The sequence below is a fragment of the Pleuronectes platessa genome, chromosome 6, assembly GCF_947347685.1.
Source record: "Pleuronectes platessa chromosome 6, fPlePla1.1, whole genome shotgun sequence".
NCBI classification, from domain to species: Eukaryota; Metazoa; Chordata; class Actinopteri; order Pleuronectiformes; family Pleuronectidae; genus Pleuronectes; species Pleuronectes platessa.
The window spans coordinates 26,213,450-26,236,886 of record NC_070631.1 but is presented as its reverse complement, the minus strand read 5'-3'; the positions used below and the strand labels follow the sequence as shown (position 1 = coordinate 26,236,886).

Here is a 23,437-nt window from a genome sequence, read left to right as displayed (position 1 = left end):
CTCAGACAGGAAAGATACACTAATGTGGCTTTTATTTCCATATCAAATGTTTTTATGAGGAAGAGACAATTGATGATATATCTTGTGTTTACCAACCTAAATCGCGTTAATCAGATGTTGGAAAAGTGCAGTTGTCTTCCATGGCAACAATATTTTGTGCTCGATCAGCTATGACTGATATCGAAGTGTGGGGTTGAGTCTGTATTTTGTAAATCTATTTATTTAGTTTACCTTTACCTAAAATAGTGCACAGTGTGTGCTGGGAAATATGCTAACAAACTTACTATAATTTGAAGCAAGGTAACTGGATGTGTTGTGTGAACAATCATTTTGACATTAAAGGACTGAACTCATCGTTCTATGTTCTGAATGTGATAAATAGACAGTTTATTAGATCTGACGTGAAGTTGACAAATATACAGACTTTACAGTGTAAAGGACTCAAGTATAAAATAAAGTATTTATATTGGACAGTTGTTTTTTCCAAATTTTCACTCAACTCACCAAATTCTTGGATTTGCAGTGAGTCGTAGCTAAAGATTTAGTTTAGTGATTGTTAGAACATCCTCAATCCTAACCAGTTTGTTATATTACAGTGCATCGTTTAATCGCGAAAAGGATGCTTTATTTCTTTTTCACAGTACACCATGTCCCCCAACACTATCAAGGTTTTAAATTAAATTAAAAAAGCTCTGTGATAATGAGAAAACAAAGAGGGAGAACATCTATTCCCAACACACACACAATGAGAGAACCAAACCAAAATCTCAGCAAAAGTATTTAAAAAGTGCTTTGTTTATTCAATTCATAAGACATCAACATTTAATAAGAGTGCTTTGTCGCCTCCTCGCTTGCATATTTGTACATGTGTGAACGTGCTGTCTTTTGCGTTAACTTGTTTGACTCATGTGAGCAACATGAGTAAACACCATCTAAAAGATATTTGCCCATTCCACTCTGGAAGAGAGGAGAGGACTGCTGGCTGAAGTGACAACCGCCGCTGCGTTGTATGTGTTGTTGAGTACCCGGGGTAGTTGTTGGTGGGTCCAAAAGAGTATCTGGAGGTAAACACAACTTCTCCTCCAGAAACTGTGTCTGGCAACCTGAGGCTGACGAGATGGCCTGCTAAATTTGGTTCAACGTGTCAAAACTGGGTTCCATTCTCAATGCTGATGGCTTTCGCAACATCATATCACACAAATCTTTGGCTCATTTTTTTTTAGATGAATATTTAAACTCAAGTAAGTGAAGCGTGTAAATTTCCAGTTTTTATTATTTTCTAACCCTGAATTTGAAACCTGGAGGGCCATTTCTGTGGAGTTTTAACGTGCTAATGTTTGGCACGTCTACACATTTGATAATTATACAGTTCTCATCAGTCCATGAAGAAATCTGTTCTGAGATTGTCTTAAAAAACAAAGCTGCAAAGGGTATTTGTTCAGTTGTCATGTGAACACTTGAGAGACAAGATGGCTGATGACAAACAAAGAGAGGAGCTTTGTGCTGGTTAGAGAAGTTGCATCATTGAAAGGGAATCTTGACTTGACGACCTTCAGCAGAACTTCCACTGGGTAGTGATCACTGACTTCCAGCGCCTGAGCAGAAACCACAGATGAAACAGTTTGCAAACCACACACACAACCACATACCAGAGTTTTACTTTTATTTTTGGGGTTTTGCATATTTTACTGGTTTACTGCAGTTGGTCTCACACACAAACTGTTACCTGCTCCTCTGTGAGTCTGTATTCTGTTTGGAAGTTATATGGTTTGGCGGAAAGAGGCACAATTTCTCTTGTAAATGCTGCCCCATGCACAACAATCCTGTAACACAGAGAATGGACATAACTAAGTACATCTTAATAAAACTGTATATTCTCATTTAAAATAAGTAAGGCATATTGAAGAGTGAAAGGTCTGCTATAATTTGTTTTCCTGTTAAAAACAAAACAAACAAGAAAACAGGCCAATATACCTCATGAGGTAGGCTTGTCTAAGCTCGACTTCCGTTTCGCCATCTACTGTTCTGGCGGTGAATTGTTTTCACAACAAAAAGGCTCGTAGAACTATAAATCAAAAAGGGTCCGTCCGATCCGTCCGTCCGTCCGTCATTCCGAAACGGACTCGGAGAAGCATACTGAGGCCTTTAGACCGCTCGGCCATCCTGACAAGATACGTACAAATAAAAAAAAGGATGTAGGTGACGCGACAGTTTTTGCTGAATAAAGTGACACCCATGAGAACAATTCACTTAATGAATGAATTGTTTCCCTCTGGCCTGAGGTTAAGATAAAGTTCCATATTCCCTACCTAAATAAACCAGCAGAGGTCTTCGTGAAGGTTGTTATATTGACATGGTTTTCAATAATAATAACATTAATTGATAAAATTACTATTATAATACATTTTACTTTTTAAAATTAAATCTATAGCCTCTATCAGTGCATTATGACATGATAGACAAATGTTACTCTACATTTTATAGCAGATGAAGTAGGGTACTACCAAGTAAACCATATTTATTTGAGAGAATTTAAAACAGTATAATTTTGGTATGAAATAAATTCATTTGAAAGGAGTTGTTGGGATCAGTGGCTTTGCTATGTCGCACATGAACAGCGCAGCAGGAGCTTCTCCGCTCGACGTTTTCACAACAAAACAGGAATTTCCAAAGTATTCAGCTGAGGGGTGCTGCAGCAGGCAGAGGCAGGATGTTACCTATTAATCCAAGTGTTTTTGTTTACCGCACCAGCGTTTGCCCTTATCATCAAAAGCTCTCTTGACATCTTTGTCAGTGTCTTCTAAGGTTCTATGTTTGGTTCTGCCTTTCGTCGTCTATTTAGTTTAGTTTTGCATCTCTCACGTGTGAGAAAAATCATCTTCACTCCAGAGGATCTCCTGCTGTTTTCTTAAATCGAATCATAAGGACAGAGAAAATATGTGTCTGAGGCTCTCACTCTGAAATTGGTATTCTCACGCACAGCCCGTCCAGAGAATGTCTGGACAATATATTTACTGAATTCAGTGCATGTATGAAAGCAGCTATAGCAAGTGGAAGGATTTAGTACACACAGATACCCAAACCAACAGCCACTGTGATAGCGCACTAAGCAGTGCAAATGCACCACCTTTAAGTTAAGTGAGTCCAAATTTACACGTACATGATGTTGAAAAGCTTATAGCCTGTAGTAAATAGTGTGAAGTCACCTGTCGTAGGTGCAGGAGGTTGTCGATCGCACGGTGGTGTCAGTTTTATCTTCGATGAGCCAAACGAGATCTGTGTCTGTAATCAGACGCACATTCTTCCTGTTCTTCTTAGCGAGGTAGCCGCAGTCAGCGTTGAAGTCACCAAGAAGCATCACATTCTGCTCACATGCACACAAACACAACAACACTCATGGTCACAAAATCTTACAAAACATCTTTTGAAATTCTGTTATTTAAAAAGGATCCAAGCTTTTACCTCAGTTTTCCACATCTTTTTCACATGTTGTAAGACATCATACAATGCATCAAGCTCCTTAGTGGTGTTGACTGGAGTGGTGTGCTGGGGTATGAGGACAAACTCCTTTATAGCTGAATATGTGGATAAGAGAGGAAGGATACAGGTGTTTATTTGCTGAAACATCACCATATGTTTTATTTTCTTACATGGCAAACCTGAGTGTTTAATAACTGACTTGTCTTGGGGGCTTTGAAGCGGACAACAAAAGGTTCTCTGGAGAAAGCATCAACATCTCCTGGTCGATCATCGGGATACTGATACTGGTCAGTGAGACTCACTGTATCAGTCCTGCACACATCGGTAAACAGACACAGAACAACCTCAACATTAGAGTCTGTACTCAGATGCTCTGAGCAAGCAGCAAAGTGGCCAGTTAAGCTCACCTGTAAACAAACACGTACTGCTCCTGGTATGATTCAGATCTGCCCAGCCTCTCACTGGCCACAGCATCGTACTTATGTTTGGCATCATAGCTGAGGATCAAAGAGACACCAACAGGAAAGTGGACACAGCTGTTAATACTGCTTTTTCAGTTCTCTGTGTTTGTGTGAAACCAAATGATTTTTCACCTGTTGAGGCTTGTAAGCAGCATTGGTAAAGCCTTCTCTTTACTATCTCTCACTTCCTGAAGCAAACACACATCACAGCGAGCGATGATCTGGAACAGATACATAATATAGAAAAAGACGATGAGAAGGTTTTCTGCCAGCGTACTATGAGTGCTGCAGTGTACTAAAGGAGTTTGCTGCTAAATGTCAAGTGGCTTGTCTTGCTTGTTAGTACTGTCACTAAAGAGCTCATCTGAAATCATGGATGCTTTTCAAGAAACTGGTAAAAACATTGACTTGTCATTTGTTGAATATGTAAAACTATTATTCATACTGAACATCTAGTAATGCTCAAAAAAGCCCCCTGAGCTGATATCATATGTTCTCACTGTTCACCATCATCATCATAGAAACTGAAGTAATAGCGGTTAAGGTACACCCTTTCCCACTGGCTCAGCCAAATGCTTTGTTACACAGCAATAATGATAGTATATGCTCTTATATACCCATTGTCATTTATTTCTTAGTCTGTCTCAGACACAAATTAATGACCCCCTCGTTCACTAACCCCTTGCCCTCTTACTTTGCATTTTTGACTAATTTCAGTATCCAGACAGTAATTTACTGATACACTGTGAATTCCAAATAATTTCACAGTAATTCCAGGGCTATAATCTAAAAGGGAATAAATAAAATAATTTTCCCATCATGTTTAAGACAAATAAATATAAATTTAAGACTATATCAGGTAAACCATCTGACTTACCCTGGTAAGAGTGTGCATGACAGTGCTCTTCTTAGACTTGGAATCCCCAAAGTGATGGAGGTTGAAGGCACAGACTCTAAAGTCCGAACCCCCCTGAACCACCATCGCACCAGAGAGGAAGGAGAGCAGGAGGAGAGAAGACCACCTCATGGTACAGAGTTATAAGAGACTGTAACATTTGAGAACAATGACAAAAACACAGAAGGACAGTTAGATTTTTATCCCTATTCATTTTAGATTTATTTTGCTGTAAATGTTCTGTCTGTATTTCTGCTTGGTATGTCTGATTCATTGTAAATTGTGATTGTCTTCTAGTGGGGTAGGGGTCTTCCCTGCTTTTTTTATTAGCTGGGGTTGTGTTTTGTTTTTCTCTCTTTTGTTGTATGTATCCTTATTCATTCTTGAAAGTGCTCATGTTTTAATTGGTTAATTATTTTAGATGATAAATGGCTCAATCTAAAGTAAAGAAACCCCCATTCTTAGTAATTATATGCTAATGAAAACAATATTGTAAATATTTAAATCTTACTGTAGTCATTGAGCTGCTGATCAATCAGTCAGCAACTCAATGAAGTAACAGTGGGCTTATATAGTGTTTGTTAGTGAAATGTCAAAGTTAACTGCAGTTAGACAAAGCCACTGCGTACTCTGGTCTCAGTCCTATCTGTCTCTCTGTCCTATCTTCCTGTTGTCTGACTCAGCTCTCACAGTGGAACTTCCTGTTTTCTTTGATGGAAACATAAAATGACTTCCCCAAACATCAACACTTTTGATGAGTGGCTGTGGAAGGCTAGTGCAGGGCGAGCTAACAGATAAACACATTTTGTCAAATACTGGTTAGTTGTTAAGAGTTAGATGATAAGATGAGCGACAGGTCTTGAGATAAGTGTGTGAGTGCCTAAGCAAATAGGAACAACACTGGCATTTCTCTTTTATCCCCTAATCCTAATATCACTGTCATGTCTGTTTGTAAAGTGTGGTACTAAAGCTGCTCAGCCATGTAGCTTCCAAAGTTCACTAGTACTAACATGTCAAGAAGCTAACTTACACAACATATCTGCAGAGATTATAATGTAAAAATGAAAAGGTGTGTTATATTTGGTCAGGTGCTACATGCACGGCTGTTCATAGATCCTTAAAATAGCATGCAAGTCATGTGTTTTCAAGATTTCTGCTTCTGTGGCTGAGCATACGTCTCCACACTCAAACATTAGATTGTTTGACTCATGCTACCCTCAGACAGAGCCACACAGAAAAGGAGCCATGTGGCAGATCCAGGGGGAGGAGAGGATTCAAATGCTGCTCATGTTCATATTCAGAATGCAGGGGCTTAAACAGAACATGACGTCACGGTAAATAGTGGGAAATTCATCATGTTCAGCCCTTCTGCTTTCAACCAGCACACTAATGAGGTTTACTTACCTATACACAATATATATAACATAACTATAATCTTAACCGTTCCCATACTGCCTCCATACACTGTCCTTCTGAAGTGGAGGACTTGTTGAAATGTGAGCTGTTTCAGTGTACCACACACACACACACACACACACACACACACACACACACACACACACACACACACACACACACACACACACACACACACAGACATTCGCTACATAGAGACAGAAACCCGGTCCGAGTTATTTCCTCGAGTCGCTCATTTAAAAGAATGACGCCAAACGCCACTTACCAGCTCTCTGGTTCTGGGGTTTCCTAGGTTTGTTTTCTTTTTGTTTTCCCTCCCTCGTGAAACCTGAAGCTTGTTCGGTATATGTCTCGGTGGGAGGGACTTGAGTCGAACAGAAGGCTGCAGTCGACGCTGAGTTGGACTCCTGTCAATAAAACGGAAATGTTGACTTTTGTTTCATGTCATATCCATGTCTGAAACAACTATGATAGGTAGGTAGCTCTTTGTTATTGAGTGAATTCGGAGTTAGGATAGCAATGACAAACACAATGATCTGTCCTGGCTGTAGATAAATAGAGCCACTTACTTAGTATGACACTACAGCAGGCTGTGAACTCAGGAAGTAAGCATGGTAATAATTTAGAACAAGATGTTGTTCTATTATTTGTACGTATCTTGTCAGGATGGCCGAGCGGTCTAAGGCGCTGCGTTCAGGTCGCAGTCTCCTCTGGAGGCGTAGGTTCGAATCCCACTTCTAACATCAACGTTTTGTTTTGCCGAGAGAGCGGAGGACTGTCTAATCCAGAGTTCTTCAACAGGGGGTGCGCGACCCCTAGGGGGTCCGCGGAGGTACTGCAGGGGGGTTGCAAAATGTTTGGTTGAGTAGACAATTTTTTATAATTTTGATAATTTTGGATTCATTTTCGAACCAATTTTTTTCCAACAAATTTTAAATGTGTGTAAATACACATTAACATGCATCCAACATATTGTGAGGCTGATTTGAACCTCTGCCTGACAACCTCCATCAGTCGAAGGTTAGATAAGTTGTGTGCTACCTATCAGAGTCCGATATCTCACTAATGTGGGCATATCCACAGATGGCTTGAGGATTCACTGTCTCTTCTACAAAAACAATAATCTGTGAATTACTTTAATAGCTCAGTGTTGTATGCAAGATGTATGTATATAAAAAGCAGTGGCATGGCCACCCTGTACCTTGCACATGTTTAAATTAAAAACATGAACATATGAACCCGTGTAATATTTGACTGGCTTAGTATTGAATGCACAATAACAGGGTGGCTATGGTTATATATGGCACTAGGCAGAGTTTAATATAAAACACAATTTTATACAATATATACAGTAGGGGGTCCTTGCTCCATCTCTCCACCAGTTTGGGGGTCCTTGGCCTGAAAAACGTTGAAGACCCCTGGTCTAATCTGTCTCGTGTCAAATCACTTGTCCTCATTTCCGACTCAATCTTTCGAAGTCAGTGAGTCCATTCTCCATCTTTAAATTGACCGCTGCAATAGTCACTCCTGCTGCAGCTCAACAACTGTTGCTAAGGGTTGTTTTTTTGTGTGATTTATCAAAATCGGTTTTACTAGATTTTTTGTTTTATTTCTATTCTATATTTTGTTTTGTTTCCCAAGCTTTGGATTCAGGGTATTGTCTGGCCCATAAGCTGTCACCACCAGCTCAGCCTCCATCCTTCCTTTCCCTACCACCCCAGTTGCACCAGAGCAACAACTGATGAGTATTTTTGCGACAAATTACACTGTGACAAGTTTGTTACCTTTGTGTCTGTGATGTTTTTTTTCTAATTTTGATATACTCTTATATTTCTCAGGCTGTGGATGAGCGTCAGTGACACCACCCCTGTAATCATGAAAATGACCACAGTCAATATTATTATTATATTATCTGTTCTGTCCTTTTAACACTTAATGTATATAATACACATGACCAGTGGATGGTTGAGATGCATAAGAAGCGGGCAAAACAAATATGATGTATTTCTTTGTTATTAGTGTATTAGTTTTAAAAATAAAGTATTGTTGCAATAGTTTATTGCTGAAATTATTTTCTTACTATTTAAATTATTCTTTGTATTTCATTTATTTATTATTTTTCACTTCTGTCTGTCTGTTGATTGGTTTATTTTATTAATTTCTTCGTGGTTACTGGTGTTTGGGGTTCTTTGTGTTAAGATTTACAGTATATTTTGTAATAAATTTGTTCTAATTTTCTACAGCATTAAATTGTTTATTTTTCTCAAAATGTAAGCAATCTGTGTAAGCATTACGAACAGAATGTTTTACCATTTGGATATGTGGTATTGTAAATAAGTCACTGTCCAATTTTTATTAAATATGAAGTGACTTAGTGGCATTTGAAAGATTCATAATACTAGGTAACAGTTTTGGTAAATAGACACAGGAATTGACCCACGTACCTTTAAATCAACAGCTGCTTATGCCATTCTCCAGCATTGAGAATGTTTATAAGGAAGCTGACTGACTGTATCGGTCTGAAAAGACTAACTTACATTGCTAAGGGCAAGCGGAAAGAATTAGTTTGGCTCTGGGAACCATACATGACCATCATGAAAGATGGATGTCAGGGATTTACCTGAAAGTAGATTGTAAACAAAGTTGGGAAATGTATTTAATCTTATTTGTATTCTATCTGGTATCAATGCAGGGTGAATGTGTGTGTGGATGGGGATATGTATGTCTACGTTGTGTACGTACTTCTGGTCTCAAATAGTTGTCGATGTATGTTTTTAGGTTTATGATGGTATAAGAAAATGAACAGAAACTTATTGTGGAAAAAATAAAGAATAAATAAACAAAACGTTTTTTGGTAACGCTGGCTTCACAAAAACTTGTCTTAGTCATTAGATTGTTGGTCAGAGCAGAATCAAAGCCTATAAATAAATTTAGCTTGTAAAGACTGTTACAGAATGATTACTGAACTGCTCTCCTGAAGTCAAATGTGTTGAGCAGTCACAAACAAACCGATCCACAGGTGTGAGCTGGTTTCTTCTTCTTGCAGCAGTGATTATTGAGACACTCTCGAGGATAAATCTGTGTATTTACTGTTTCAGCATTGGCCTACCATTAACTTAGTGTATAGTTGAATGCACTAACTAAGGTCACTTTGGATAAAAGCCTCAGCTAAATGACACGTAATGTTATTTTATCACAGAAAATGCTTTCTCTTCACTAGTCCTGGCTGCCCTCTAGTGGGGGTTGTCGGTAGTAGGTTGTGGATAAGACAAACTTCATGAGTCATGCAACAGAAGGCATGGTCTATTTTAGGATCCAACAGGCACTATGTATAGAGGTACACTGCGAACAGACACTGACCAAATGAAGACGTATGCGTTTAATTGTTAGATTTTTTCCCACTTAGCCCAAAGGTGTGAACTGACACCACGTAAAGATGTCCAGAACTTTTAACATATTCATAACATGCTGGCTCCAGATTAAAACACAATGTCAGAAGTGGGATTCGAACCCACGCCTCCAGAGGAGACTGCGACCTGAACGCAGCGCCTTAGACCGCTCGGCCATCCTGACTGTATGTGTATCAATATCACTTAATGTATAATTAACAGTTCGAAGATAAGATATGATAATCCTTTTCAATAATTCAGCAGTAAGAGTCAAAACGGCATCAGCAAGTAATAAGTTACAAGCAATACTGTGTGAGGAACTACCTATGAGTCTGAAATAATGTTAAATAAAGGTAAAGAATAAAGGGAGAAGCTGAAAGAGGTGGCTGTCGCTGCAGCGTGATTGACACATTCCTCAGCAACACACATTTTGCCACCCTTGTCAAAGTTGGAGGCAATTGCCTAGGTCGCCTGTACGTACTAACCGGCTGTGCATGTCAACGCCTTTAAATTATCTATCTTATTGGGAGGATTCAACACGAATATCTCCCATAGACGAAGATGTCACAATATTTTGGTGACCCCGGTCTATGGTCTGGAAACATAGACATGTGATAACCAAAGAGAACTTTTAACGTTAGATTATCTCTCACGTTAATGTTACACATTTCTGTGTTCATATGAATACAACAGACCCCCTTCCACATTGTAGATATGAGAGACACCCTGATGAGAAGGGTTTACATAAAGTGAATCTCAGGTTCCACTGAGATCTGTACTCAGATCACTGAATTCATAGTCCAGAGTGCTGACCATTACACCATGGAGGAACAACATAGAGCACTGAATCATTACCGCCACTCTTCAGGATTGCTGCAGATACACAATATACTCAAAAGTAAGCAGGAGACAACTAATACATACAAAGCTAATGAAAATGAAAAAAAATACTATAGAACCAAAAATATAACGATAAAATGTTGCAGATTTAATAGAAGGTCATTCAGCTCAAAAGGTCTACATGTGATGATCTGATAATGGATCACCAATTTGATTGATTCTGTTTGACTGAAACCTGGCTGAATATGTGGGTTTAAATAAAGCAAAGCCCCCCACCCAAATTAAACTCACAGTCCTCGAGCACAGGCAGAGGTGGAGGGGTCACAGCCATCTTTAAATCAGACTTATCATTCAACACTCAACCTACAGGTACATTGGAAAGTCTCATCCTAACCCTCGTACATCCTAGTTGCAAATCACAATATTGCTAATGAAAGCCTTAGTTCTGCATTTAATTCACTGATAGAATCCAGTGGTTTTATTCAACATGTTAATAACCACACTAACTCACTGTTTTAATCGCAATCTTGATCTTGTTCTGACATATGACTTAGAAATGTAATATTTCATATTTTCCAGAAAACCTCTACTGTCTGACCATTTCTAATTACATTTGAATTCACAATAATTAACTACAATAAAGATCGCACTATAGACCTTCTTGTGGAGGGTGATGCCAGCCTACAGCGAGCGGGCCATGGGCGACGGAGCGACTGACGATCAGGAGAGGAGCTGCAGCAAACCGGCCGGGCACCTCCACTGCCTCCCGGCCAGTGGAGGGGTCGGGATGATGTGCTAACAGGCCTAGCGCTCAAGTCTTTTCAGAACATTGTCTGGTACACTGGACAGGACTCCATTGAGGTGACGGAGGCATGCTGAGGGTTTCTGCCAAGGAGTAGGTGAGTGAAGGCCGGTGTCTGGAGAGGTTTTTGAGGTGAAAGAAGCCGGATTTCGTGATGGATTTGATGTGGGATTGGAAGGAGAGGGTGGAGTCAAGAATGACACTGAAAATGAGTCAACGATTCAATTTTGTGTCTCTATTTTTTGTTAAACATATACATATATTCTTTAATTAAGGCATTTATACAACAATTGAACCATCTACACATAGTAGCCATCAATTGGAATACTAGTTTATAGGCAATATTCCATAGAAAATAAAGTTCCTCTGCAGTCTCTCACTAAAACACACTGCGTGTAAAAGTATTACAGCAAAGAAGTTATGAAAGTTATAGGAATCTTGTAAGGATTGGATTATAAAGGGATCTTTTACAAGCTGCAGGTTAATGCTTATCATATTGTCCAGGCCACCACCCTTTTAATGTGCCTAGATTTAAATGAGGAAACATACAGTGAAGAAATATTGAAGAAATACATGATTTCAATTATACATTATCGGATTCTGGCTTTGTCCTTTATAAAGATGTGTGCCGTCTCCTCCGGACCTCCCAAGAGCAAAATTAATAAAAAATTATTATATGTATTACATAAGCTATTTTACTCGACAACAATCTGTTTTTACACACCTTGATTATTCATCCACAGATCTGGTCAGGTTAGTTTTGACCATGTGTCCGTCTCTTTGTCCCCTCAGACCTGCCAGGTAGACCTGAGGCCTGGGCACATTGCTCTCACCGTCTCTCTTGCTTTGACAGGCGGCGTCCTTGGGCAGCCAGGTCTGAGTGACGTTCTCCCGCCTCATGTGGCTCAGATCAGTCTGTGCTGAGTGCGTCACTTTGGTACGAAGATTAGCCTGGAATTATGAAATAGAAAACATTTATTGGTAATATATGGCAGAGCCAAAACAGCTGTTAGTAGACAAAAGGTAACTTGATTTGCCTCTTTAATGTGGTGTGTATATCTGTACATATTTTAGCTGGGAGTTATTTCCCCTCCAATTCAAACTGTTTCTACAGGTGTTAGCAGTATTTTACTTAATACAGTTTCAATAAATTACATCAGGAATTATCATTTTTCAATAAATTACCTCAGGAATTTAGATGAGAATAAGTGCTTTGTTAAAACCGTGCACTTGGCTACATCATTTGGGGGTGAGATATTACCAGGGAAGTCCATTAGTGACAGACTATTGCATTTATCAGACACCAATACACGGTTCAAAGGTGTGTGTGCTCGTTAACATGATTTTACAACCTTTTTTTCTTCATGAGATAAATAGCAGTAATACAAAGTACCCGACTAGCAAAGTGCACTAGCATCTACGTGATAGGTCAGTGCAGCACCACATGACATTGTGCTGCATTTTGTTGCAGTATAAGTTGGGCCAGGGCCAATCAAATCAATGTGTATTTTCAGTCTAAGCTCCTGCTTATTTATCCTGGATGTTTTTTATGCCAAAAAAGAGCAAAAAGAGCAACTTATAAAACTACATGGTCACTAGTGACAGTTTGAATTCACCAGGCTCACCTGTCTGATAGCTTTTCTCCGCAGTTCCCACTCATTCCACTCATATGACTTGACTATGTTTATCTCCACTGGGTGTAGGTCAGTCTGCGTGCTGCTCTCACACTTAGTGATGGCCTTCACCAGCAAACTCTCTCCTGGCTGCATCTGTAAAACCACAAGTTAGAAACAGATACTGTCACAGTGTTAATTTTAATGCGACCACCAGATCATGCCAAAGTGACGAGAACCGTTTCCAGACGTAACCTTCAGAGAAAATCTTGGGTCCAGACTTTCTCCAGAGGTAACGTTTCACACATGAACAACACAGCAGGAAATTCATGGCGGTTAATCCTAGGGAGGATCTCCTGCTGTGTTCACACATCTGCTGACATCTGCTGACATCTAAGTGCTGTCACACATCCACCTCCTCCAGAGGATCTCCGGAGTTCAGTGCATGTTTGAAAACAGCTACACTATCAAATCCTATGTTTAATTCCCGAGAAAAAAGACTCACCTCAGAGTATGGACTGACACAGGAGAGCTGTTGGTGGAGTTTGAGAAGCTGAAAGAGCTCAGGAGAGAGCTTGGCTTTTTCTGCGACCTCAGCAATGAAGTCGTCTGGACGAGAGGCAAATTTCAAGGCTGCTTCTTTGGAGCTAAAAGCATAAAGCTTCTCTTTATGAATCATGACTCCAATGTGTGGATTACCTGCAAAAGAAATGGGACATTACTTAAAAGGACAAAACTTAAAAGACAAATTAGATAGAGGGCTTTAGATAGACAGGTGCTATAATCTATATAGTGTTTCAGACAGAGGCTGAAAAGAGAAGCTGCATCATTGGACAGCATGAGGAAAGTGATGAGTCTGAACATTTGATTATGTAAACTTTTTATTATCTATTGAGGATAAGACCATGGATAAATGTGTCCAGCATTATTCTTTTTTTGCTGCACGACACTGAAACAAGTCAGTTGAGGTGGTTAATGATAAAATGATAATTAAAGAGTAATAATGAGAGCAGTACCTGGAAGAAGAAGCCCGTCACGGTTCACAAGTGTGTAGCCACAGACTCCATTATACTGTAACAACAGATCATTAAAACTAGATGTTGCTTCAGGCAGGAGCCACTCCTGTGTCTTCATCTCAGCTTGAATAATGCGCTCATCTGAAACATAAAAGCAAGAAATCCAGCTGCTTGTAAGCTCAAGTCACTTTGGCTTGGACATTTTTCTTTTGTGGAATCCAGTTTTATGACTTTTGAAATGTGGAATTTATTACTTAATAGAGACTGACAAAGTACGACTATTTGTGACATCGGATATACCTGAGGACTCAGTCAGTCTCTGTTCATCTGTCTTCACCTCTGACGCCTCCAGCAGGTCATCCAGATAAGCTTCAGAAAAATGTTTGGCCTGAGAGGTGATGAGGGGCTGCAGACTGAGCTTGATGTTATTGAGGATGCTCAGAAGCTCAGCCTCATCCCGAAGTCCAGACCACACGTCTGACAGGGCTTTGAACAATGGCTGAGAGAAAATAAGAGAAATTACCAAATTTAGGCAATTGTTTATTATGATTATGATTATTATTACAATTCAACTGTAACCTATAACCAAGCGAGAGGAACCACTACTGTGAATCAGACTAAGACATTGACTTTATATAAAAATGGACATAGACTCCAGGTCTGGAAATTGAAGCAGATGCGGAAGTGCCTGAAACCTGTATTCTCTAGAATGACCAGCAGTGGGCGACTCCAAAAACAAGTCTGTTTCTATAGAAGTCTATGAGAAAATTACTCTACATCTCACTTGATTTATAACGTCAGCTAACATTTTCATACAGAGTTTATGCTTATCTCTAGTTTCAAGTTTTCTTCGAAACAGCATGATCCTCATTTAGTAAATTATGGTCCAATTTAGAGTCAAATAGACGATAAAGCACTGTAGAAATTGTGTGATTGACAGCTAGTACCATCCAAAAGGTGGAGGTGGCACCTGTAAGTGGGTGTGCAGTAGTTTCACCCCTGATCCTCCAAATATATACAATTATATACTTATATGGCGCTGGACAAAATGCCAAACTCTGTTGTCACAGTGGGTTACTACTATAGGCTAAACACATCCTGAACCAAACACAGGCAGAGGACTGTTTAAACTAACTCTCAATGTACAAGCAATCATGTGTACTTGCCGAAATGTTGAACTGCTCCTTTTGGAGAAAATGTAACAGAATTACAGTAACAACACCCAGTAGAGTGCAAACCTCCATCACAGCCAAGCAATCAGTTTTTTTAAGGCTTTTGGAAAAATAACAGCATAAAGAAAGTAGTCTGATAATCTGCACCAAATTGTACAAATTCAAAAACATAAATTCTGTGTGTCGGATATTTATTTTATTTTAATATATTAATTGTAGGGAAATTAAGAAAATATTTCTCCACACCAAGAATTTAATTGTTCTACCCTGCCCCATGTTCCATCATTTCATCAGGTTTTGTACAAATCAATGGCATAATGAGTAAGCCTAATTATAAATGACCAAACATTCCAAAAAACAGTAAGCTCCTTGGCAGAGGTAATAGTTACAGTGATGGAAAAAACTCACAAAAACATTTGCAGTGGGTACAGCTGTCTTTGACTGCACGGTTTCTTTCAGCAGCTTCATCTGTGATGTGAGCTCCGTCTGCAGGAATTCAACACGCTTGGCACACAGACATGCATCAGCCTGATAATGAAAGCAAAAAACATTTATTATTTAAACATATCACTCAGGAACGTAATACATCACTTCAGCTATTCTTCATTTATACAGAATAAACTAGAAAAATGGTGTATTGAAAAAAACACAGTTACCCAGACGATAACTACCAGCTACTGTTATCTCACCTGTAACATTTTGAGGAATACTTCGTGCTGCCTGATGTTGTAGAGAGCCTGTCTGAGCAAGACAGAGGACACGTCAATTTCTTCAGGCTGATGGTCAGAGTCCGTCAGCTTCTCCAGCACAGCCGTGTATTTCCATGCCAAACTCTGTGACGCACTCAGCTCCTTCTCCATACTGTTACTGATGACTGGAAGACTTTCATTTAGAACGTCCGGCACTACAGAGTGAATGTAGAAGGAAATATTATAATTATCCAAGGCAGTATTGGTGATTACAACCGTCTGATGATGAAGTTTAAGACACATGTATGTATGTGTAACTTTACACAGTGAAGTGATAAAACACTTTTCTGGGCAGGATTCTACCAGATTGTTAGCCTGGATGCCAGACGAATTTACCCCCGCCCACAACATTTTTGGTCGGGCAGTTCGGTCTGGAGTCGCTCCATTGAGAAAAAATTATGGGGCGTGTTTCAACTGACCAGGAAGTAAAATTCCTCTTCGCTCAATTGGATAGACCTACAACCAATCAGAGCAACGTAGTATGTGACGTATGCTAAGCAACGCATTGTGAGTTATTTACTAACGCCGGGTTCACACCGGACGCTTCAGCGCAGCGCCAAGCCTTAAATAACAGCTGGCTCCCATCCACTCCCATGTTAAAACTTTGTGCCGGTCACACCGGAGGCTGAAGCACCGCGAGGCAGCCTTGGCGCAGCGCGGTGCTTCAGCCTCCGGTGTGACTGGCACAAAGCCGTGCAGCGATCTACTGGATCAACGGGTGATATTATTAGCGCTGCCCGGCGGTTCAGCGTCGCTTCAGCGTCCGTTGTGAACAGCCAAGCGCCGGGGCGATAGGGATTAGCGCGGTGCTCTGGCGTCGCCTCCACGTTCTGTGTTCCTCTTTCAAAATGAATGCGCTGTCGATGTCTTCTAAAACAGACTCAATGGCAGCATCTACACATCTCAGCTCGCCAGCGGCAGGCATGTTTGTTGAAAACGAATTCAATCCAAGGGCACTTTGATGACGTGGTTGATTACGTCACCGTTGATCATCTGTCAATCATAGTATAAAGCCCGCCCTGACAATCTGATTGGCCCGGTCGGGCCATAATTTTTTCCCAATGGAGCGACTCCAGACCGAACTGCCCGACCAAAAATGTTGTGGGCGGGGCTAAGTTCGTCTGGCATCCAGGCTACCAGATTGTAGCAACTGCTCCACTATGGGAACTTAACATCACCTTTAACCTGGACTTCAAACTAAAAGCTGCTCACTTGGCTGATACTTTAAACCTACTCAAAAGAACATGAGACGTTTTACCCTCAACCAGCCCCTCTCTGTAATCTAAGCAGAAGGGGCTATTTTTACATAAAAAATTGTAATAATAATAATACCTTAATGTCTGTAATTATCGAGTGCCTTTCAAATTACCCAAGGAGGCTTTACAGAGACAGAGGAAAACAACTACAAGGACAGAAAATAATACTAGAAACACTAACTGGGACTAGACTAAACTCAGTGTCCAGAGACTGGACATTGTGGATTTCTGCTGGGAGAGTATTCCAGAGGGTGGGGGCTGCTGCACTGAATGCCATGTCACAATAGGCTCTGAAGGGATGGATGCAAATCTATGTGCGAGGGCCATAGATTTCGGACAGAGAATAGGGTGGAGGAGGTCAGACGAGTACTAGTAGGCCAGGGCATGAAGGGAGATGCAAACAGGATTTTTCAGAGCAGTGAACACATTTCTTTTTATGTCAATAGGCTGGTGTAGTGTACTTAGTTCACGAAGGTCAGTTTCCTCCCCCCTCTTCCTGCTGGCTTTGTTGAAGATTCGGATCCCTGTTACAATCATGGTAAGTTCATTAAGCTGCTTCTCCTTCTCCTTCTTTGAAAGCACCATGAAGGTTCCCAGTTCAGTCGGAGGAAAGACACTTTGCAGAGCAGCTGGCACAAAGAGAAACCAACAGTCAGGATACAATGTGTTCATGACATACAACACTAATGTTGTGTGATAATAAATATTATCCAGTTCATTGCAAAGGTGTTAGATGGGGTCTGTGGTCTGTGCAGACCAGAGGTTTTTCCTTATGGAGCTGCCTTTGTGCACAGGGGTCATGTCGTCTTGTTGACAAGAGACTTGACCCTGTCGTCCTCCTCGCTTGTCAATAGCATGTCACAATATTTACTATACTACTATATGGTTATGTTTTTGTCTGTTTGTTTGTTAATTAGCATGATTAAGCTACTGAATGGATTACCACAAAACTTGGTGGAGAGGTGTGATATGGGTGAGGAAAGATTACATCAAATATTGGTGCGGATCCGGGTCATTTAGCAGATCTAGGACTTTTTATTTTTCACTTTGTGAAATATAGTTGTTTCAAAACATTTTGTGAATTTCTACAGAAATAATTCTTGGACCTTGAAAAACTAAATCTGTATGTGCTCTCTGAGTGCCATTCTAGTTTTCTGTGGGGCAGGCTATGATTTGGTGTACTTGATATACTTTAGGAACCATTCATAGATCTGGTTTGTGTTTGCAAAACTGGAACAATATTTGTGTGTTGTTAAAATTGGTTGCATTACCCTTTATCCTACATTCCCACCTAATGCCATCTCTACACTTTAACTTAATGGATATTCTCTAGACACGGTGAAATAACAAGTTGGTGTAAAACCTGTAGCCTCTTGCAGAGTTTTGTCATCTGTAGGTGAACCCATGCAGGAGCGCAGCACGATGTATGTGATGATTTTACGGTACAGAGCATCTAGTTCCTCTCGTGTTTTCACCCTGCTGTCAGTGATATCTCTGCTAACTTGGCTTAGCCTGGAGTCCACCACCCGCTGGAGTTCCTCGAGAAACTCGCCTGTACAAACACATAAAGTACTTGCCTAGTCAAGATATCCATATTGCAAAATAAACTTTCTTACTCATTTAAATCAATTCTAAAGACACTCTCAACACACAACCAAAAAGACAAAAAGACCAAATGTTTTATATATGCTCCAGTTTGACAGTTCCAAAAGACATTTCTTTTTTTGCATTGTTTGATCGGTCTATGGCTTATTGAACAAAGCAGGTAGGACAATTTGTGATGATATTCCTAAAACAAGACTGGACTAGAGTTAAACATCTGTGTTTTAAATAAAAATTATTGAATGATGATTTTCCATTTCAGTTTTTGGCCTATATATCTCTGACTGTCTTCAAGATAGGCTCAAGAGGTTCAAGAGAAGTCTGTCATCATGACTGCAATAGCAGGAGACATTAGTGTGAATGTTGTTGCAATTACTTACGTCGGGAAGCGTAATTTACATCAAAATACACTTGCATTTTGATCGTGTCAAGGGAGGGGCTGCACTTTTCCATCAGTTTATCCAGACACAACTGAAAAAAATATTGCAGATTAGAAACTGGGCTGTTGTTTTGATTAACTACTCTGAGGTCATGTGCTCTGTAGGGCTCTACGGCAAGGATTTACATTATATTATTACAAAGTTTACAAATGTATCTTTGATATAATAAAACACTTAAAATGTCAACACTTTTGGACTATGAGTAAATCAGCAAAATAAAATGTACAGTCAATATTACACTTTATATTAGTCAATACAATATATAGGATTTACATATTTTACATTAATCTGAACACTTGTTAAAAACAGATCAAAAGTAACCTCCTCAAGTTTCTGGACATCTTGCTTGGTCAGTGTGCGATCAACATTGAATCCATTTCTTGGGTCCAGAACAACAGCTTTCACCTAAACGTGCAGTAACAGTGTAAAAAATGAGTTGACAGTCACCATGGCTGACGAGACACATCACAAAACACCACTATACGTTTATAAATTACTTTAGTCTCTCAGCCTGTATTAACCACGGGGCGATAGCATCTAGCGGTAGTTAGCTAGCTTAGTATTCGGGTAATACTGACCATGAAAGCAACCAAAGTGTCCGACACGACATGTCCCCTCACCGCACACTCCTGCACTATCTCACGGATGATGTTTTTAATCACGTTTTCCGCGTGAGCCCGCGACATTTCTAAAAGTAACTGTAACTTATCTTAACTACAGCTTGTATCAACGGCACAGCTAGCTAGTCTCCGCAGGTTGTTGAGAGCTGGTTGCCACGGTGACAGTGTTCACGTGACAGTGGGCCAAAGGACATGTTTCTGTTTGGAGGAATAATACAGAGTTACACGTGTCTTCAACTTCATCATCAGACGGTTGTAATCACCAATACTGCCTTTGATAATTATAATATGTCCTTCTACATTCACTCTGCAGTGCTGGACGTTCTAAATGAAAGTCTTCCAGTCATCAGGAGAAGGAGCTGAGTGCGTCACAGAGTTTGGCATGGAAATACACGGCTGTGCTGGAGAAGCTGACGGACACTGACCATCAGCCTGAAGAACTTGACGTGTCCTCTGTCTTGCTCAGACAGGCTCTCTACAACATCAGGCAGCACGAAGTATTCCTCAAAATGTTACTGGTGAGATAACAGTAGCTGGTAGTTGTCGTCTGTGTTTTTTTCAATACACCATTTTTCTAATTTATTCTGTATAAATGAAGAATAGCTGAAGTGATGTATTACGTTCCTGAGTGATATGTTTAAAGAATAAATGTGTTTTACTTTCACTATCAGACTGATGCATGTCTGTGTGCCAAGCGTGTTGAATTCCTGCAGACGGAGCTCACGTCACAGATGAAGCTGCTGAAAGAAATCGTTCAGTCAAAGACAGCTGTACCCACTACAAATAATTTGTATTGTATGTTTTTCATCACTGTAACTATTACCTCTGACAAGGAGCTTACTTCATTTGCAATTCGGATTACTCATAACGCCATTGATTTATACCAAACCTGGATGGAACATGATTTGGAAATAACATTAAAATAAAATAAAAATCTGCCACGTGCTGTAACATTTTTACAATTTAATGCAGATTATCAGACTAACTCCTTTTTGCTGTTATTTTTCCATCGTAAAAGCCCCAAAAAACAGATTCATGACACAGAGAGTGAAGCTTTATGCTTTTAGCTCCAAAGGATCTGCACTGAACTGCACTGAGATCTTCTGGAGGAAGTGTAAGCACTTCTTACAAAGTCAGCAGATGTGTGAACACAGCAAGAGATCCTCCGCAGAATTAACAGCGAAGAATTTACTGCTGTGTTGTTCATGTGTGAAGTGTAACCTCTGGAGAAAGTCTGGACAAAAGAGTTTTTCTGAAGGTCATGTCTGAAAACTGTTCTCGTCACTTCGGCATGATCTGGTGGTCGCATTAAAAATAATACTGTGACAGTATCTGTTTCTAACTTGTGGTTTTGCAGATGCAGCTGTAACCGGTCTCTCTCTGGTGGTGATTTTCTCTGTGTTGTGTCTAAAAATGGATGACCAGGACTTGTTCTTTTCTTGACACAGGACTTTTATTTCTGTTCAGAGGTTCAGCAAAAGAACAGAAAACATTCATCATTTGGTCAAATGCCGGTCTCAGACAGATCTAGAACATTCTGGAGTCTAATAAAAACAAAAAGACCTATATAAAAAATAATAAGTTCCAAAATACTCCAAGTATTCATAAAAATAAATAACAAAACTATAATTTACAATTACCTTTGAATGTCTCACATTCGATCAAACACATCATTAAAATAATCAAATCTTCTATTTACAAAATCAACATGAGTCTTATGCAACAAAACTGTTCAGAGGTTCAGCAAAAGAACAGAAAACATTCATTTGGTCAAATGCCTAACAAAAAAAAATTCACAGTTCAGAAGGCATTCTTCAGGACACAAAATGACACTGAGTTTAGTCTAGTCCCAGTTAGTGTTTCTAGTATTATTTTCTGTCCTTGTAGTTGGTTTCCTCTGTCTCTGCAAAATGCAAGCCAGCAAACTTAATACATGTTTGCTAGCTTGCTGTAACACTCTGAACTAACTCAAAAATGAAAATAAACCATAAAAAAATGAAGCAACTCGACTACTATGATCGTATGAAACACATGACACATTTTAAATAACTTACAGATTAGTCACCTAGTGTCGCGCTGTAAACGATACGTACCGGTCTCAGCCAGATCTAGAACATTCTGGTGAAAACCGGGAGGATAAATACTATAGCCACTCGCGACCAACAGAGGGCACCAAACACATGTGAAACACACAGTACAAAATCATTAATTAACAAAAACAGAAGGATTTCTGGCGGAATTAAATAATACTTTTAATCCATGCTACACAGCCAGGAGAGAGTTTGCTGGTGAAGCCCATCACTAAGTGTGAGAGCAGCACGCAGACTGACCTACACCCAGTGGAGACAAACATAGTCAAGTCATATGAGTGGAATGAGTGGGAACTGCGGAGAAAAGCTATCAGACAAGTGAGCCTGGTGAAATCACACTGTCACTAGTGACAATGTAGTTTTACAGGTTGTTCATGTTGTCAAATAGTTGTCATCATGTTTACTGTCTGTGAGAACTCACACCAATGAACCGTGTATTGCTGTCTGATAAAGTACATTATATTACATGTCATTTAGCTGGCGCTTTTGTCCAAAGCGACTTACATTTTTAGTACACTCAACATTTATGAGGGGCCATTTAGGGGTTCAGTATCTTGCCAAGGACACTTCGTTATGCAGATGGGGAAGAGTGGGGATTGAATCGGCAACCTTCATGTTGGAGAACGCCCACTCTACCCCCTAGGCCACACCGCCCCCCTGCACGGTTTTAACAAAGTGCTGATTCTCCTCTAAATTCCTGATTTGATTTATTGGCACTGTATTAAGTAAAAGACTGCTAACACCTGTAGGGTAGGACAATCCAAAAGGTTCTGCATGGCATGGCATAAACATGTTCAGACCCCCTGTCCTTCAGTCGATATTTGTCACATTGTTTTTATTTTTTATCTTTGCCATGCATTAGCCACCATAACAGGCCTTAAATCACAGCTTGTGGGATTTTTCCTTTCATTACTTTTTCATCTAGTAACACCTGTTTTGGCTCTTACAAATACCTTGTTCATTTATTGACCAATAAATATTTATATTTCATAGTTCCAGGTTGATCTTCAGTCAAAAGTAATGCACTCAACACAGACTGATCTAACCCACGAGGCAGGAACACGTCACTCAAACTTATGAAAACAGTTTGCCCAAAGGTTTGGCCAGTTGAATCATAACACAACACACATCACTGAACTCAATCAAAGGTCATCTATTAATGGGTACTAAGTCACGTCTTTTCTGAACAGAGTCATCAAGTGCTGATGGACTGGACAACTGTTGGTCTCTCTCAAAATCAGGTCCCAACGAAATTTGAACTTGGATTCAGAGTCCAGAGTGCTGACCATTACACCATGTAATGAATATATAATTTAGAATATAAAGGTAGCGAATTATTGCACACGGATGTTCCCGACACTGTATGATGGATTAAGTGTTCATCAGAGTGATGGACAGAGGAAAGAAGCTGTTCTGGTGACTGGTAGTTTTGGCCTTCAGTGCTCTCTAGCGCCTACATGAGGGGAAGAGCTAGACCTGGTTAAGTCCAGGGTGTGATAGGTCTGCAATGATGTTTCCTGCCCTTTTCCTGACTCTGGAGATGTACAAGTCCTGGTTGGAGGGCAGGCTGGCACCAATGATTTTTTCATTGCAGAC

The 23,437-nt window shown here is 39.9% G+C and overlaps 2 protein-coding genes, 1 long non-coding RNA gene and 2 other non-coding genes across 15 annotated transcripts; 2 read left to right on the top strand and 3 right to left on the bottom strand.

Moving 5' to 3' along the window:
- Nucleotides 1-776: 776 nt before the first annotated feature.
- dnase1l1 (deoxyribonuclease I-like 1) lies at nucleotides 777-7,050 on the bottom strand. Of its 4 annotated transcripts, none has more exons than XM_053424226.1 (10): nucleotides 6,822-7,048; nucleotides 6,518-6,717; nucleotides 4,819-4,987; nucleotides 4,074-4,162; nucleotides 3,888-3,977; nucleotides 3,680-3,792; nucleotides 3,463-3,575; nucleotides 3,207-3,364; nucleotides 1,727-1,823; nucleotides 777-1,595 (listed from the first exon to the last, which is right to left on the bottom strand). In XM_053424226.1, the coding sequence occupies exons 3-10, from the start codon at nucleotides 4,966-4,968 to the stop codon at nucleotides 1,446-1,448; spliced, it is 960 nt and encodes a 319-aa protein (XP_053280201.1). In that variant the 5' UTR covers nucleotides 4,969-4,987; nucleotides 6,518-6,717; nucleotides 6,822-7,048; the 3' UTR covers nucleotides 777-1,445. The 4 variants fall into 4 exon arrangements, 3 of the variants coding, with proteins under 3 accessions (XP_053280201.1, XP_053280200.1, XP_053280199.1); XM_053424225.1 differs by having other exon boundaries at nucleotides 6,518-6,659; XR_008338792.1 differs by adding an exon at nucleotides 1,975-2,163 and having other exon boundaries at nucleotides 1,573-1,595; nucleotides 6,518-7,050.
- Nucleotides 6,412-9,097, top strand: LOC128442048 (uncharacterized). Its single transcript, XR_008338793.1, has 2 exons — nucleotides 6,412-6,726; nucleotides 7,894-9,097. It is a non-coding gene; the product is annotated as an uncharacterized LOC128442048 (long non-coding RNA).
- On the top strand, nucleotides 6,913-6,995 carry trnal-cag (transfer RNA leucine (anticodon CAG)). The gene has a single exon. It is a non-coding gene; the product is annotated as a tRNA-Leu (tRNA).
- Nucleotides 9,098-9,742: 645 nt separating the features above from the next.
- On the bottom strand, nucleotides 9,743-9,825 carry trnal-cag (transfer RNA leucine (anticodon CAG)). Its single transcript has one exon. It is a non-coding gene; the product is annotated as a tRNA-Leu (tRNA).
- On the bottom strand, nucleotides 9,820-21,908 carry cfap206 (cilia and flagella associated protein 206). Of its 8 annotated transcripts, none has more exons than XM_053424218.1 (13): nucleotides 19,710-20,226; nucleotides 19,453-19,536; nucleotides 19,072-19,162; nucleotides 18,453-18,641; nucleotides 17,551-17,718; nucleotides 15,774-15,988; nucleotides 15,493-15,612; nucleotides 14,213-14,411; nucleotides 13,913-14,053; nucleotides 13,402-13,595; nucleotides 12,909-13,052; nucleotides 12,008-12,234; nucleotides 9,820-11,485 (listed from the first exon to the last, which is right to left on the bottom strand). In XM_053424218.1, exons 1-12 carry the CDS (start codon nucleotides 19,815-19,817, stop codon nucleotides 12,013-12,015), a joined length of 1,875 nt encoding a protein of 624 aa, XP_053280193.1. In that variant the 5' UTR covers nucleotides 19,818-20,226; the 3' UTR covers nucleotides 9,820-11,485; nucleotides 12,008-12,012. The 8 variants fall into 8 exon arrangements, with proteins under 8 accessions (XP_053280193.1, XP_053280191.1, XP_053280196.1 ...); XM_053424216.1 differs by having other exon boundaries at nucleotides 9,820-11,398; XM_053424221.1 differs by lacking the exons at nucleotides 9,820-11,485; nucleotides 19,710-20,226 and adding exons at nucleotides 20,593-20,640; nucleotides 21,095-21,908 and having other exon boundaries at nucleotides 11,521-12,234.
- Nucleotides 21,909-23,437: the final 1,529 nt, after the last annotated feature.

Coding starts and splice junctions, on each gene's coding strand:
- dnase1l1 (XM_053424224.1), bottom strand. CDS start 4,968: ATGAGGTGGTCTTCTCTCCTCCTGCTCTCCTTCCTCTCTGGTGCGATG. Junction 3,978..4,073: donor CTGCTTACAAGCCTCAACAG/GTGAAAAATCAT, acceptor TTTGATCCTCAG/CTATGATGCCAAACATAAGT. Junction 3,576..3,679: donor CTTCAAAGCCCCCAAGACAA/GTCAGTTATTAA, acceptor CCACATATTCAG/CTATAAAGGAGTTTGTCCTC.
- cfap206 (XM_053424218.1), bottom strand. CDS start 19,817: ATGTCGCGGGCTCACGCGGAAAACGTGATTAAAAACATCATCCGTGAG. Junction 19,537..19,709: donor ACACTTTGGTTGCTTTCATG/GTCAGTATTACC, acceptor CTGCACGTTTAG/GTGAAAGCTGTTGTTCTGGA. Junction 12,235..12,908: donor GGAGAAAAGCTATCAGACAG/GTGAGCCTGGTG, acceptor TCATAATTCCAG/GCTAATCTTCGTACCAAAGT.